The sequence below is a fragment of the Scyliorhinus torazame genome, chromosome 13 (assembly GCF_047496885.1).
Source record: "Scyliorhinus torazame isolate Kashiwa2021f chromosome 13, sScyTor2.1, whole genome shotgun sequence".
Taxonomy (NCBI): domain Eukaryota; kingdom Metazoa; phylum Chordata; class Chondrichthyes; order Carcharhiniformes; family Scyliorhinidae; genus Scyliorhinus; species Scyliorhinus torazame.
In genome coordinates, this window is record NC_092719.1 from 174,943,117 (window position 1) to 174,959,217 (window position 16,101).

General features: G+C 44.2%; 1 protein-coding gene across 1 annotated transcript in view; it reads right to left on the reverse strand.

The window, feature by feature from the left end:
- Nucleotides 1–9,757: 9,757 nt before the first annotated feature.
- cacna2d3a (calcium channel, voltage-dependent, alpha 2/delta subunit 3a) overlaps nucleotides 9,758–16,101 on the reverse strand; it is a 1,400,547-nt gene continuing 1,394,203 nt past the window's right edge. The window contains exon 38 of the mRNA XM_072472475.1: nucleotides 9,758–10,759. Coding sequence (XP_072328576.1) covers nucleotides 10,667–10,759 — 93 coding nt within the window. The 3' untranslated portion in view covers nucleotides 9,758–10,666. The remainder of the gene's footprint in view (nucleotides 10,760–16,101) is intronic.

Genomic DNA, 16,101 nt, shown 5'->3' on the forward strand with positions numbered 1-16,101 from the left:
GTTTTAAAATCGAATTTAAAAGGCCAACATGCGCTTGGACGAGAGTTGCACCATAACTTGTTGTCTATGGCCGCTTTCCGCCAGGTAAATCTTCCTGGTCTTCTGAGGAGGTCTATCCAATAAAGCAAAGTCAGCACTAATTGGATTGCAAACTCACTTCTTACCCAATTGGAGCATTTGCATTCAGAACTCACTCACAGCTGAGGCACAGGGCTGGTGTGGAATTTATCCAGGAGTCACATTTCCAACCCTGATTTAAAAATCTTGCCCGCTGGTTGGAGATCCAGCGAGAGTCCCATGTGGACTCTGTAATAACCAGCTCAGGACATACAGCGTGAGGATGACTGTTTTCCCTGTGCTCCTCGAGGAGTAGGAGCTCTCCCGCGCGGGGTCGGGGTAGCTGACCCATGCTTATATGAAAGGTCGACAAGTCTGGAACCAGATGACAGGAGAGAGTACCTGGTGAGGTTCTACCGGTGTTCATGTACATAATTGTTGTAAACTAAATGTTGTTTACTTTTGCTTACATTGGCCTCCCCGACCCTTAGTCTTCTTCCACTCTGCTTCCTTCACTTACTCCTCTTCTTTGCAAATCAAACTTTTATCACGTGCTCTATGGCCGGTCCCTAGATGAGGTCTACAATTTGTTATGATTCTGGACATAATACCTCAAATCCCAAGTGAGGAGGGATGGACTGGGTCCCCCTCTTTATTTGACCCCCTCCAGTTGGTCACAAGAAGGTTAATTTAAAAAGGACCCCTTCCCAGTCCAAATGTATTTATGTTTTAAAGGAAGCCAATTTAACCAGGTTTTCTTGAGTTAAAGAAAAGGGAGTTTGTTTGGGTTACGAAAACACACGAAAATAATAAAAAGCAACATACATGCACAAAGATTAGAAATGAGAAGTGAGTCCAAAAATGAAAGCTAAGAAGATATACAAATCAGTCTTTGGCTTGTCCGTGAGGAGTTGATGGTGAAATGTTGCAGTCGTTAAGCTGGATGATTCCGATAGCGTTAATTTTGGCAGCTGAGTAGTGGGTTTGGGGATTCTTAGTTCTTAAGATTAGCTGAAAGGAGTTGTCCTGCTTCCACCTTGACTGTGGCTTTGCTGGCATTACTTGCTTCCAGCAAGAAAAGCGAGAGCGACTTTACCTGCAAGCAGCAGGACTGCCGAGTAACTGGTTTTCAGCTGGGACCCTTTACAGCATACACCAACACATTGGAGCTAGAACATCAGACTAACACACCGAGTTGGTTTTTAACCCCTTTTATTGTGTATTCCTGGGAGGGGAAATCCACAAACATGTCTGGGATATAACTCATAGAAGATTGTTTCTGCTGAGATGGTAATCAGTATCTATTATCTCCACAGGAAATTAAAATTCATATCTTGCATTGTCCCTCTTCCTATGAAATGTTGTTGTCTGAATTAGGTTCTGACATTCCGTTGTCTCTTTTGGGATGAGTATAATCTACATAGTAATTTTCCAACAAGTGGCTACTTTGCAATCTCAGCCAGTTTTTGCTTGATTGTCCTGATAAAAAAACACATCTTATTTAAAAGTTCATTATGTCCATATGTAATTCAGGCTGTAATACATCGTTATGACAGCCCTTTCCTTCGGATCAAAAGTCAGCTATCAATGGAGCTAGTCATAGGATTAATGTTATGAACATTAATGTATGGAATGTTCTAGATGCAAAATATTATTTTCAAAACCATGGTACTTCCAGCCCAGTATCTCAACTTTGGGCACATCAGCAGAAAAGACCAGTGTGTTACAAGGTGCCACAATATGGCTTTTAAATGCATACAAAAGTTCACGAACTGTTAACACAGGGAAGATTATGATAAGGAATGGGGAATCAATCCTGAACAACATGTAGATACTTGCCTTTGGTTACACCATGAATCAAAACTTTGCCTTCCCAGTGCCTCCGATGCACCCTTGTAGTAATTGCTTTGTGGATGGGAGGTTTTCAGAATTGCCGGGTCCCTACCTGTCCCCAGTCTTTATCTGCAGTCATATACTATGTCTGCAAGCATAGCATACCAAAGATCATTCTGGGAGCTTTTTCAAAACCCTAAACAGTATGCCTGTCCCTTCAAGGCTCTAGGTTAGAGTAGAAATTGCAGCTATGAATGACAGACATAACAACACTTATGCCCTGCACCCACTGATAGGAGGAAAACTGCTGAGGAAAGAGAGACACCACTGAAACAGGTAGAAGAGAAACACATTCAGTGTAATAATAAATAAATAATCTTTATTATTGGGCGGCTGTGGTGACTGTATAATTACTGATAATTTACCAGTGCACTGTGTTATGTTATTAACCCTGTGGGCTGTACCTATGGGCCATTGTGTGGCTTCACCCACAGGGGATATGTTGGGGCATGTGCGGGCTCCGCCCATGGCTCCACCCCCTTTACAGGAAGTATAAGAGCTGCTGACTTGCAGGGCCGCCTTCAGTGTTGTACCGGTCACAGGCAGGCTCAGTTCTAAGCTGATTAAAACCACGGTTTACTTCTCCACGTGTCTTCGAGTGAATTGATGGTCGCATCAGCGGCACAGTGGTTAGCACTGCTGCCTCACAGCTCCAGGGTCCCAGGTTCAATTCCGGCCTCGGGTGTCTGTGTGTGTGGAGTTCGCACTTTCTCCCCGAGTGTGCGTGGGTTTCCTCCAGGTGCTCCGGTTTCCTCCCACAGTCCAAAGAAGTGCTGCTTAGGTGGATTGGCCATGCTAAATTACCCCTTAGTGTCCACAAGGTTAAGTGGTGTTACTGGGTTGCGGGGATAGGGTGGAGGCATGGGCTTGGATAAGGTGCTCATTCCAAGGACTGGTGCAGACCCGAGGGGCCAAATGGCCTCCTTCTGCACTGTAAATTCTATGATTCTATTGTCACATGTAGGCTTACATTAACACTGCCATGCCATCCAAGAAAAAGAGGATCCACTTACTCTTGTAACTATGCATGCATCTGCACACTTCTCCCCGTATTGTTACAACACCCTGGGTGTGTGCGGGGTCAAAGTCCAGCCCCACAAACCCTGGGGTCCCAACACAAATGAGTTCACCAATAATTTGTGTATTTTCCTGAGGTCTTTAACCCTTGGATGCTCCAATGAATTACAGGCACCATATTTATAAGCAGAACATTAAAAAAACTATGTTTGTAACAAGGAAAAAGATGAATATATAATGGTAAGAATGGAACAATGGTCTGCGAATCTTAACTATTCCTCAAACCGCATACCACCCTCCACCCAGACACACACAAGACACATATGGTGGGGGTAGGATTGAAAATAACAGGGATTAAAAGGCGGGAAATGGTTCTTTGCTGCCGAGTTGGCGGTCTTTGTAGCCAGCAATCCTCTAATGGTGGTCTTCAACCAGAGGGTTTCCTGAAACAATATGTTGACAGGCCAACAAGAGGCGAGGCCACGTTGGATTTGGTTTTGGGTAATGAACCAGGCCAGGTGTTGGATTTGGAGGTAGGAGAGCACTTTGGGGACAGTGACCACAATTCGGTGACGTTTACGTTAATGATGGAAAGGGATAAGTATACACCGCAGGGCAAGAGTTATAGCTGGGGGAAGGGCAATTATGATGCCATTAGACGTGACTTGGGGGGGATAAGGTGGAGAAGTAGGCTGCAAGTGTTGGGCACACTGGATAAGTGGGGCTTGTTCAAGGATCAGCTACTGCGTGTTCTTGATAAGTATGTACCGGTCAGACAGGGAGGAAGGCGTCGAGCGAGGGAACCGTGGTTTACCAAGGAAGTGGAATCTCTTGTTAAGAGGAAGAAGAAGGCCTATGTGAAGATGAAGTGTGAAGTTTCGGTTGGGGCGATGGATAGTTACAAGGTAGCGAGGAAGGATCTAAAGAGAGAGCTAAGACGAGCAAGGAGGGGACGTGAGAAGTATTTGGCAGGAAGGATCAAGGAAAACCCAAAAGCTTTCTATAGGTATGTCAGGAATAAGCGAATGACTAGGGAAAGAGTAGGACCAGTCAAGGACAGGGATGGGAAATTGTGTGTGGAGTCTGAAGAGATAGGCGAGATACTAAATGAATATTTTTCGTCAGTATTCACTCAGGAAAAAGATAATGTTGTGGAGGAGAATGCTGAGCCCCAGGCTAATAGAATAGATGGCATTGAGGTACATAGGGAAGAGGTGTTGGCAATTCTGGACAGGCTGAAAATAGATAAGTCCCCGGGACCTGATGGGATTTATCCTAGGATTCTATGGGAGGCCAGGGAAGAGATTGCTGGACCTTTGGCTTTGATTTTTATGTCATCATTGGCTACAGGAATAGTGCCAGAGGACTGGAGGACAGCAAATGTGGTCCCTTTGTTCAAAAAGGGGAGCAGAGACAACCCCGGCAACTATAGACCGGTGAGCCTCACGTCTGTAGTGGGTAAAGTCTTGGAGGGGATTATAAGGGACAAGATTTATAATCATCTAGATAGGAATAATATGATCAGGGATAGTCAGCATGGCTTTGTGAAGGGTAGGTCATGCCTCACAAACCTTATTGAGTTCTTTGAGAAGGTGACTGAACAGGTAGACGAGGGTAGAGCAGTTGATGTGGTGTATATGGATTTCAGCAAAGCGTTTGATAAGGTTCCCCACGGTAGGCTATTGCAAAAAATACGGAGGCTGGGGATTGAGGGTGATTTAGAGATGTGGATCAGAAATTGGCTAGCTGAAAGAAGACAGAGGGTGGTGGTTGATGGGAAATGTTCAGAATGGAGTACAGTCACAAGTGGAGTACCACAAGGATCTGTTCTGGGGCCGTTGCTGTTTGTCATTTTTATCAATGACCTAGAGGAAGGCGCAGAAGGGTGGGTGAGTAAATTTGCAGACGATACTAAAGTCGGTGGTGTTGTCGATAGTGTGGAAGGATGTAGCAGGTTACAGAGGGATATAGATAAGCTGCAGAGCTGGGCTGAGAGGTGGCAAATGGAGTTTAATGTAGAGAAGTGTGAGGTGATTCACTTTGGAAGGAATAACAGGAATGCGGAATATTTGGCTAATGGTAAAGTTCTTGAAAGTGTGGATGAGCAGAGGGATCTAGGTGTCCATGTACATAGATCCCTGAAAGTTGCCACCCAGGTTGATAGGGTTGTGAAGAAGGTCTATGGAGTGTTGGCCTTTATTGGTAGAGGGATTGAGTTCCGGAGTCGGGAGGTCATGTTGCAGCTGTACAGAACTCTGGTCCGGCCGCATTTGGAGTATTGCGTACAGTTCTGGTCACCGCATTATAGGAAGGACGTGGAGGCTTTGGAGCGGGTGCAGAGGAGATTTACCAGGATGTTGCCTGGTATGGAGGGAAAATCTTATGAGGAAAGGCTGACGGACTTGAGGTTGTTTTCGTTGGAGAGAAGAAGGTTAAGAGGAGACTTAATAGAGGCATACAAAATGATCAGGGGGTTGGATAGGGTGGACAGTGAGAGCCTTCTCCCGCGGATGGATATGGCTGGCACGAGGGGACATAACTTTAAACTGAGGGGTAATAGATATAGGACAGAGGTCAGAGGTAGGTTCTTTACGCAAAGAGTAGTGAGGCCGTGGAATGCCCTACCTGCTACAGTAGTGAACTCGCCAACATTGAGGGCATTTAAAAGTTTATTGGATAAACATATGGATGATAATGGCATAGTGTAGGTTAGATGGCTTTTGTTTCGGTGCAACATCGTGGGCCGAAGGGCCTGTACTGCGCTGTATTGTTCTATGTTCTATGTTCTAGATCCTGCACCCTGTAGAATGCTCTCTGGTAAGTCAATTCCACTTTTAACAAACAGGGTCTTCACACTGAGAATTCCCACCCCCCCCCACTCCCGAGGACTGCGCAATTCTTGCCTGCGTCTACCAGATGGATGACCAGTCTCACTGAGTTCTCAGCATGAGGGTTTTAAGTGGGCTTTTAAACAGCCCCTCTCCTCAGGAAGAACCCAACAGGGGAGATATTTTGGAGCATTAGCTTCACAGTTCTTAATCAGGATAGAAATGTCTACTTGCCCACATCTCCCCTCTTAGGTTACTTTCACAAGCCAGCGGGAGGCATTTCAATCACCAGGCCTGTCAAACGGAGTTTTACACTTTCACCGACCTGGCTGGAGAAATATAAGGCAAAAGCTACTTGCCCAGACTGGCTGGAAGCATTCAAATCGCCCGGCCGGGTGCTGGTAGGGAGAGCCTAGACTTGCTGTGTGTTGCTTCCAAGAATTTCACAGAACTGAAAACAAAATGGAGCTTGTCTGGGATTTTCCAGAATCTTCCAGTACCTCTCTGACAAGCTCATCCAATCCCAAACAAGAACAGATGTTCCACAGTTTCAGAGGCAGCTATTGACTTTTTGCCCAGCCCATCAAAATGACATCATGGGCTATGCCACAGATCAACAAGAAGAGATCTGGGCCAGTACATTAGACCAGAAATGTTTTCAGTTTGACCAAAGTCTGCAGGTTTAAAGCAAAAACTGCAACGTTGCAGGGATTAAAAAGAGAAACACGGAACAGACAAGGAATCAACAAGTTCCTTACAATATTGAACGGCTGGCTATCCCTTTCCATACATTGAGCTGCTGGCTTTGTAGAGTTGTCTCTCTTCCCCTCCAAATTTGGCCTCCTTTGTTGGTCCTGTTGCAGCAGAAGCTCAGAGGTGAGCAGGATAGTTTCTCACATCTGGGGCAAACTTCTCCCCAAACGGCGCGATGTCCGCCGACTGGCGCCCAAAACGGCGCCAATCAGACGAGCATCGCGCCGCCCCAAAGGTGCGGAATGCTCCGCATCTTTGGGGGCCGAGCCCCAACATTGAGGGGCTAGGCCGGCGCCGGAGGGATTTCCGCCCCGCCAGCTGGCGGAAACTGCCTTTGTTGCCCTGCCAGCTGACGCGGAAATGACATGTCGGGGCGGCGCATGCGCGGGAGCGTCAGCGGCCGCTGATGTTTCCCGCGCATGCGCAGTGGGGAGAGTCTCTTCCGCCTCCGCCATGGTGGAGACCGTTGCGGAGGCGGAAGGGAAAGAGTGCCCCCACGGCACAGGCCTGCCTGCGGATCGGTGGGCCCCGATCGTGGGCCAGGCCACTGTGGGGGCACCCCCCAGGGTCAGATCGCCCCGCGCCCCCCCCCAGGACCCCGGAGTCCGCCCACGCCGCCTTGTCCCGCCAGTAAATAGGTACTCTAATTTACGCCGGCGGGACAGGCAATTTATCGGCGGGACTTCGGCCCATCCGGGCCGGAGAATCGAGCGGGGGGGCCCGCCAACCGGCACGGCCCGATTCCCGCCCCCGCCGAATATCCGGTACCAGAGACTTCGGCAACTGGCGGGCCGGGATTCACGGCAGCCAACGGCCATTCTCCGACCCGCTGGGGGATCGGAGAATGACGCCCCTGATTCCCTACAGTTTCTATATTCTGGGAGCTTCACTAAGTGAAGGATTGATTGTGAAATAGGTGTGAAACATCTCCCCACAGTACTGCCATGAGCATGTGAAGCCCAGTTTGGTCAGGCTTGTATAACTCAGCCCAACATACAACATTTCATTGCAGGAAGAACTTGCAAAACATTTTTTAAAGCAGCCTAGTATTCTGGATGCATTAAGACTAACAACTAGTTGATTTGATTTAATAATTTTGTTGATTTCCTGTGTTGTCGCCCAAGGACGAAAATAATTTGTTTCTTTCATAACTAATGCTGTTCATCTTGCACTCTACATTGTTATGGCACAGACTGTTCACTAAACCTTCACTGTAATTACTCCAGTGAAACTGACAGCAACCTCAAGGGCCCACACATTCACAGACTAACGCGAAAATACAGAGGTTGCTAGCAGTGATTCTACACGAGAGGGTGCACTGTTGAGACTTCGCACAGCACAACCTCTAAGCAATCAGGGAATTGATAGCATCTTCCACGTTTGCACCATTAGTCACACGGTAAAAGCCCTTGAAAATGTTCCACCTTATCACATGAAGTGAGACTGGGCTTTCAACAGTGTACCAACTGCTAAACATCGTTACTAACCCTGAAAAGCTAATATTTCATTCAAGAATTTTAAATTTCTCTATGATGTTGAAAGAATTCTACATTTTTAGAATTATTAGAAGGTATGTTTATAATATTCTAGTTTCCTCCTTAATCCATAGTCATTATCATTTATTTTACACACTGAAAATGTGAATTAAAAGTGAAGTAATTGATGCTTTTTAACCTCATGGTTTACTGTCTGTAAGGATATTTCAAAGTGATTGGTTGCTTGACCTGCTTGTTGGATGCCTGGGAATGCCCTTGAACAGCATCAGAAAAGGGAAATCGCCACCACAGAGATTGCTAAAGCATTGTGGACAGCTATAGTGACATGGGTCATTATTGAGTGCAATGAGTGCATAGGCCTATATTTCTCTTTCTTTCTGTCAGTATTTCCTTCTCTTTCCCATGCATTTTTTATGTTGTGACCTCATTGAATCTCTTTTTATCTTGGTCTTTCTCATTTGACTCTCTCTGTGAGCCTTGTGCAGTTTCTTTCTCCTCTGTGTATGTCTCTATCTGTATATTTCTAACTGTTCTCCCACCTTCTCCAGATAGATATACTTTTTCATCCATAAAGACAACAAGAACAAAGAACAAAGAAATGTACAGCACAGGAACAGGCCCTTCGGCCCTCCAAGCCTGTGCCGACCATGCTGCCCGTCTAAACTAAAATCTTCTACACTTCCGGGGTCCGTATCCCTCTATTTCCATCCAATTCATGTATTTGTCAAGATGCCCCTTAAACGTCACTATCATCCCTGCTTCCACCACCTCCTCTGGCAGCGAGTTCCAGGCATCCACTACCCTCTGTGTAAAAAACTTGCCTCGTACATCTCCTCCAAACCTTGTCCCTCGTACCTTAAACCTATGCACCCTAGTAATTGACCCCTCTACCCTGGGAAAAAGCCTCTGACTATCCACTCTGTCTATGCCCTTCATAATTTTGTAAACCTCTATCAGGTCGCCCCTCAACCTCCGTTGTTCCAGTGAGAACAAACCGAGTTTATTCAACCTCTCCTCATAGCTAATGCCCTCCATACCAGGCAACATCCTGGCAAATCTCTTCTGCACCCTCTCTAAAGCCTCCACATCATTCTGGTAGTGTGGCCACCAGAATTTAACACTATACTCCAAGTGTGGCCTAACTAAGGTTCTGTACAGCTGCAAACATGACACACACAAATGTGACCACATTCATAACTTCTTAGATTTTTTGACATAAATGTTAATTAATTATCTATCTTAACTAAAAGTCATATTTAGATTAATATCTGTTGCAGTATTTCCAATTTGTCAATGTTTTGTTATCTTTTTACAAAGCATCGACAGCAGTTCCGCATCACAATCAGTATGTTAAAGACAGGATGCATCACAACACATTCATTTGTTTATTTTCACAATTAGCTGAATATGCAGTGGATCATTATATTATTTAAGCAAATCAGTTTCGAGTTGCTAAGGGTTTGCAAACAGGAACAATGGGCCAGCCCCGTTTTCCTGCACGCCACGCCCTTGCCGGCAGCGGGTTTCTCCGTTCCCCCAGCTGACCAATGTGGGCCACCCCTACGCCGTCGGGTAATGCGCGGGCGTGGGTGCGCTGCCGGATGGAAATTTAAGAACAGTGCTTCATGTCGTTGATGTATCATGTGAATGTAATAGGTGTCCTCCAAAAAACAGGAATGCAGCAGTGCTTCTGAATTAAAGTAACGATGCAAAAACTTTATAATGTTTCTCTTTATTCAGAATAATGTGAATGATCAAATATTCTACGCATATTCATACATTTCTCCAATATTCATCTTTATAATATTCAGCATCACTGAGCATATCATACAAAACGTGCATATTTAGAAAGCCGCAAAGAACACTTTTTTAAGGTGTACTAAGAAGAATTCTTGCTTCAATATCCCACCTTTTCTGCGTGTGGAAATGAAGACTTACAGTAAAACAACAAACTGCTAATTAAAACAAATAAGAAGTTCTATGAAAACCTTGGTTGATGAGGAAATATATATAATTGATTTTTGAATTTAAAAGTCTGCTGTAAAGGTGATTTCTGCATTCCAATATCTATTTCTAATGGGATTTCAGCAACCAGTTGACAATATTTTAGCACTGTAAACAGTCTGTGCACAGGAACAACTACTAACTAGTTCCCGAAATATTAAAGTCATGTACAAATAATATAGAGAAATAAAAAGTTGCATCTATGGAACAAAGAGTTAACAATTGACACAATAAAAGGTACTCCATGCTACATCAAACCTGCTGTTTTCAAGAGATCATTTATTTAAAAATGTACACAAACAGGTTCAATCTCTGAAGGATAAGGCAGGGTTCAAAACAATCAGTCACCAATGATATCTGCAAAGTGAATTTTTAGTCTCACAGTTTATGGTTACCATAATGACAATACCTGTGTATATTTTGCATAAGTTGCAAATCGTTCACCTACTTCTGCTCTACCATTTACCTTGAGTGTGGGTCCACCAAAAGTTTCAGTTTCTAATGCTTTGTGTGATGGAGGAGTTTTATGCTGCCTGGTATTTCCTCTAAACTTGTCGTTCGGTTTATGATGCTTCCCATGGATTCAGCATGCTAAACATTCCAACACTAGAGTTTCTGTCACCTCTGAGATGAAACAATGAGGAGAGGCAGCAGCAGAATCGCAAGGCAAGGTCCCAGGCCCAGGGCACCTCCACATTCTCTTGCATTTTCCTGAAATGATTAAATTGATTTTTAAGTGTTCAAAACATTTCCCAAAAATAATGATGCAGGCATTAATTTTCTGTGAAGAAAGGGTAATATTAACGATAATACTGATGTGATTGTTAATGGTCGTATTTGATCCTGAGCGGAGTTTCTGACCCCGTATCCTCACCATCACAAAGACCATCCACCTCCAACATTGCCTACCTCAGCTCATCTGCTGATGAACACTTTATTCATGCCGATATCGTCACCAGACCTGGCTATTTCATTGCTCTGCTAGCTAGCCTACCATCCTCCAATGTCTGAAAACTTCACCTGGCCCAATATCCAATTAGCTAAATCCTATCCAGCACCACCAAATCACACTCACCTATCCTCGCTGACCGACATTGGTTCCTGGTCCCCTGACAAACCATATTTAAAGTTTCCATCCACATATTTAAATTGTTTCATAGACTAACTCCTTCCTATCACTGTAACTTTCTTCAGTCCTACAATCCCCCCCCCTAAACTCTCATTTCTAGCATTTTGTGCAATGTCCTTTCCCTTCGCCCCACCAATCAAGCTTTTCCACGCGCCCCCGAAGCTCTCTGCTCTGAAAATTCCTCTGTGAACCAATCTCTCAGCTCAAGATTTAGGTAAACTCCTCCTACTATCCCTTACATTGGTCTGGCAGCTATTTTTGTTTAAGACTTTGCGAAGTACAGTCCTTGGGACTTGTTTTCACAAATGTTGACAACAAGTAAAATTGACCACCTACTTCCATCTGTAAGGGTCTTTCCTGTTTATTCACTGTCTATTCCCATATTTCCCTTTTCTTTATCTTTTGCCATTACATTTCTGATCCATGGATGTTTAATGGACCTGTGACTTTAAGGCAAAACAGCCTGTACCTTTAATTCAAACAGATGGATTCAGAATGCTGTGCTGATTTAAATTGGTGATTCCAGACCAAGACAGAGATTGGCCGGCATCAGTGATGACTCAGTTTGATTGATTTGACAGGTGACCAATGAATTGGCCCAAAAGTCTGTGTTCTGCTTGGTAATAAGTGTTGATTGGATCTGATCCCACTGGAATGCTTCAGAGTTTCAATGGTTGAGTTTTGCTTTCAGTTTGTCTCCTAGAAGCTCAGAGGAACGACCTTTGTCCTCTTCCCTCTCTGTTTTTCTCCAGAAAGGCTGTGATCCTGAACTGGCAGGCTGCCTGGATGAATCTATGTACAGGAGAACCTTACAGGCTGTGCCGCAGAGACCAGAACTGACCAATTCTCTCTGCAGATAAAGCTGATTTAAAATAACCGACTCTCTCTCCAGAAAAGGCAGAAAATAAACCATGAACAGAAAGCAGTGTTTGATGTGAAGCAAAGGGACATCTCCAGGAAAAGCTGTAATGCATTTCTTTTTTTTAAACATAAAGTTAGAGTACCCATTTATTTATTTGTCCAATTAAGGGGCAATTTGATCAATCCACCTAACCTGCACACCTTTGGGTTGTGGGGGTGAACCCACGCAGACATGGGGAGACAGTGACCCAGGGCCAGGATTTGAACCTGGGTCCTCAGCGCTGCAGTCCCAGTGCTAACCACTGTGCCACATCCCACCCCGCGTAATACATTTCTAAACTACAGAGAAGATCATTACAGGCTGCAAACCAAGGACTTTAATCTACAAGCTGGCTGTAAGGAAAGAGTGCTGAAGAACCACCATTTGAAGCAAAGACTCTTCTCTTTTGACCTTCATCTTTATTATTCCCCCACTCCCCACTCTGTGTTTGTCTGTCTTGTGTGTGCGCGGGCAGAGGCTAGGTCAGTTAAAGGGGATAATGGGTTAGCTTGCCATTATCCAGTTGGATTTCCTGCATATTTCGTCATTATTTCATGTTATAAATGAACAGTAATTGTGTTTCAACTTACAAACCAGGTGACTGTAATTATTGGACAGCCAAGGGCCAACTCACTTGTGTTGTACCTCTGGCCACACGTGGGTTGGAATTGACCGCGCACCTGCCCAGGGTGGTGTAACACATCTCGATAACTATACCTGTCTCATCTTAACTATTCCTTAAAGTTCGAATCCCGGTCCTGGGTCACTGTCAGTGTGGAGTTTGCACATTATCCCCATGTCTGTGTGGGTTTCACCCCCACAACCCAAAGATGTGCAGGTTAGGTGGATTGGCCACGCTAAATTGCTGCTTAATTGGCAAAAGAATTAATTGGGTACACTAAATTTATTTTTAAAAAAGAAATGTATTACTCACAGCTTTTCCTGGAGATGTTTTTGTTGCTGTGATGGCCGATGTGCTTTGAGCGGCGGGGGGGGGGGGGGGGGGGGGGGGGGAGTTATTGTTTCTGTAGGGTGTTGTTCCTTTTAAGAACTAGGTTTCTTTAGGAGTTGATTTCAGGCAAAGGGCAAAATAACTGGCTGCCAGTAAATGGGCATGTGAAGTTGCCTGGAAGATAAACAATAGAATAGCAAAGGGCCAACTCAAATTTAATTATACGGCTAAGTACATTGTGAGTGCATGCCAGTCGCAAACAGGGTTTTTGCTTTTTAGTTTTAGTTTTCTGAACAGAAAAGGAACATCCCTTCCCAGCAGAGTCCATTTGAAATCCGGTGTGCTGGCTAAAAGAGTTTAAACCTCTTTCAACTGAAGGACTCCGAACAGTAAACTAGACTTCTTTGATAGCTAAGTTGACAATGAAGGCGAGTGCTCTGGATGCATAATTCCAGAGTTAAAGAATATTAGAACCAGGAGAGTTCTGACCCAAGGTGGTTACACTTAAGACATTAGTGACTCCTCTGTTCAACTGGGAGTCTACAACCATGGAGGTGATTTGAAGGAAAAAACCTTGCCAGAGGTGGACGCCGTTAAGAATCAGGTACTCCAGTATTCTACTAACTGCCTAAATCTCCCCATCGTTCCACCTCTATCTCTACTTTTCAGCTACACCTTAAAACTAACTTATTTGATCATAAGTCACCTGCCCTGATAGCCCTTTCTTTGGCTTGTAATCAATTTTTGCCTGATTGTAGCATCTTTGAAGTGCCTTGTGACATGCTACTATATTAATCCTGCTCTATGGATGCAAGTTGCTATTGGCATCAGCCTTCCCACCAGCTGGTTTCTGACTGATTTTCTATTGCTACCTCTTACATTTTATATTTCCATAAACTGAGAACTATTATACTCCAATTTTAACCAGAACAAAGTTAAATACATCACTGGCTTTATGAGATATTTAAGCACTGGCTTCATCCTCACTTCATTCATTTGTAAAAAAAAAAATTGGAGTAGCCAATTATTTTTCTTTGTCCAATTAAGGGGCAATTTAGCATGGCCAATCCATCTAACCAGCACATCTTTGGGTTGTGGGGGTGAAACCCACGCAAACACGGGGAGAATGTGCAAACTCCACACGGACAGTGACCCAGGGCCGGGATTCGAACCGGGTTCTCAGCGCTGCAGTCCCAGTGCCAACCACTGCACCACATGCCACCCTCTCACTTCATTGATTGACAACCTGAGTAGTTAACCTTAATGGGACATAAGAAGCCAAATGTAACCTCACTCACTCATAGGGTAAAATAACCTCTTCAACATGATGGTTGTTGAGACAAAATATTCATGAACCTAGTTGAAAAATATAAACATTAGAGAATGATAATAAGTGAGGGGGGAGGTTTCCATGGAGGTTGCCATGGGCAAAAACACCAGCTCTTCCCGCTGGCAGTATCTTCCTGCCAAATTTGAGCCCTGCTGTGGGATCACTGGTGGCGGGACGGGTGAGCCATGTGATTTGCCACTGATTTCGGTGGGAACGGAAGTTCCCGCTTGTGGTCAATGAAGAGTCACCACAGCGGCGGGAAAAGCCATAACGTTGCCGGCGTGGGGGGGGTGCGCTGGAATATTCTCATCCATGGGTTAATGACATTGTACAATTTTCCCTGATCCATATTTCAAATGAAAACTTTCTTTAATGCAATGTTATGGTATTGCCGGAAATAGTGAGGATGGAATTTAGTTTATCATTCACCAGAACGTAGGCCAGTGAGTTACATCAGATTTTATTGAAAGTTTATTTCCCAAAATATATTTTGTTTTGATATCATTTGCAAATTGCATGACTGAAGTCACTTCTTAAAAATATATCCCTGATTATTTAGTGCACAACAGGGAAAACTATTTCAGTGCAATATTGTATTTACAACAATAACGCTTAATATCACTCTAATTCTGTAATGAAATAACATTTGTTAAATTGGCCTGGATTTTGCATTCAGTAGTGAGGCAATGGTGCTCACCATTGACCTCAAAGAAAGCTTCCCATAAAGATCGAGTGACCTCTGGATTTCCCATTTTCCAACCCATGCTTACATCAACATGGAATGGATGACAGGAGTCCGGGCGTCTTCTGATTTTTCTGAGACCTGAGATGATCACATTTCAGTGACTTATTATGTTCACTGTAGTTAAGGAATGTCAGCTTCAAATGTTTTCTCAAAATCTGGTCCCTAGTCAAGACCTGCATCAGCAATGATGTCAGCAAGTGGGCAAACAACAAATCGTATTGATAATTCAAATTTCCAAATGATAAATATGACTGAATTTAAATAGTAGCTGATATATTGTATGAAAAAAACTTTAAAAGAACGCAGAAGGTTTTTAGAATGGTATTGGAGACATCAGACATTCCAGAAATGCAAAGTTAGCTTTCCGGGACCTGCGTTGAGCTGTAATTACGACGCGAGTAAACTGTTTTAAAAAAACATTCCGCATTCAACACATTCTAACTTTTTCAAGAGGTTTCTAAAGCAAGGATTATGGTGTAGGAGTGGAAGTGCTTGTCAATTTACTGATTCTTTAGGAAATTAACACTGTGGGATGGGGGAGGGAGGGGGGGTGGACCTCAAGAGGGAAGCGTAGAATCATTCATAGCAACGTCTGGAATTCCAAGTTATTCTGCGCATTTGCAGACTGTCGTATTTGCAGTCAGTTTCAGTGGAGTGGTGACGGCGAACATTGACAGTTACGCCACCATCACCATTAGCGGCTGGTTTAGCACAATGCTAAATCGCTGGCTTTGAAAGCAGACCAAGCCAGGCCAGCAGCATGGTTCAATTCCCATACCAGCCTCCCCGAATAGGTGGTGGAATGTGGCGACTAGGGGCTTTTCACAGTAACTTAATTTGAAGCCGACTTGTGACAACAAGTGCTTTTCATTTCATTTTTTTTCATCACTACTGCAAAAATCCAAGCTACCAAACCAACACAATCAGTGCACACGCATTTGGTTGCGCATGAACGAATGCAACAATTTTAATTCATATCATAGACCTTTATATGTA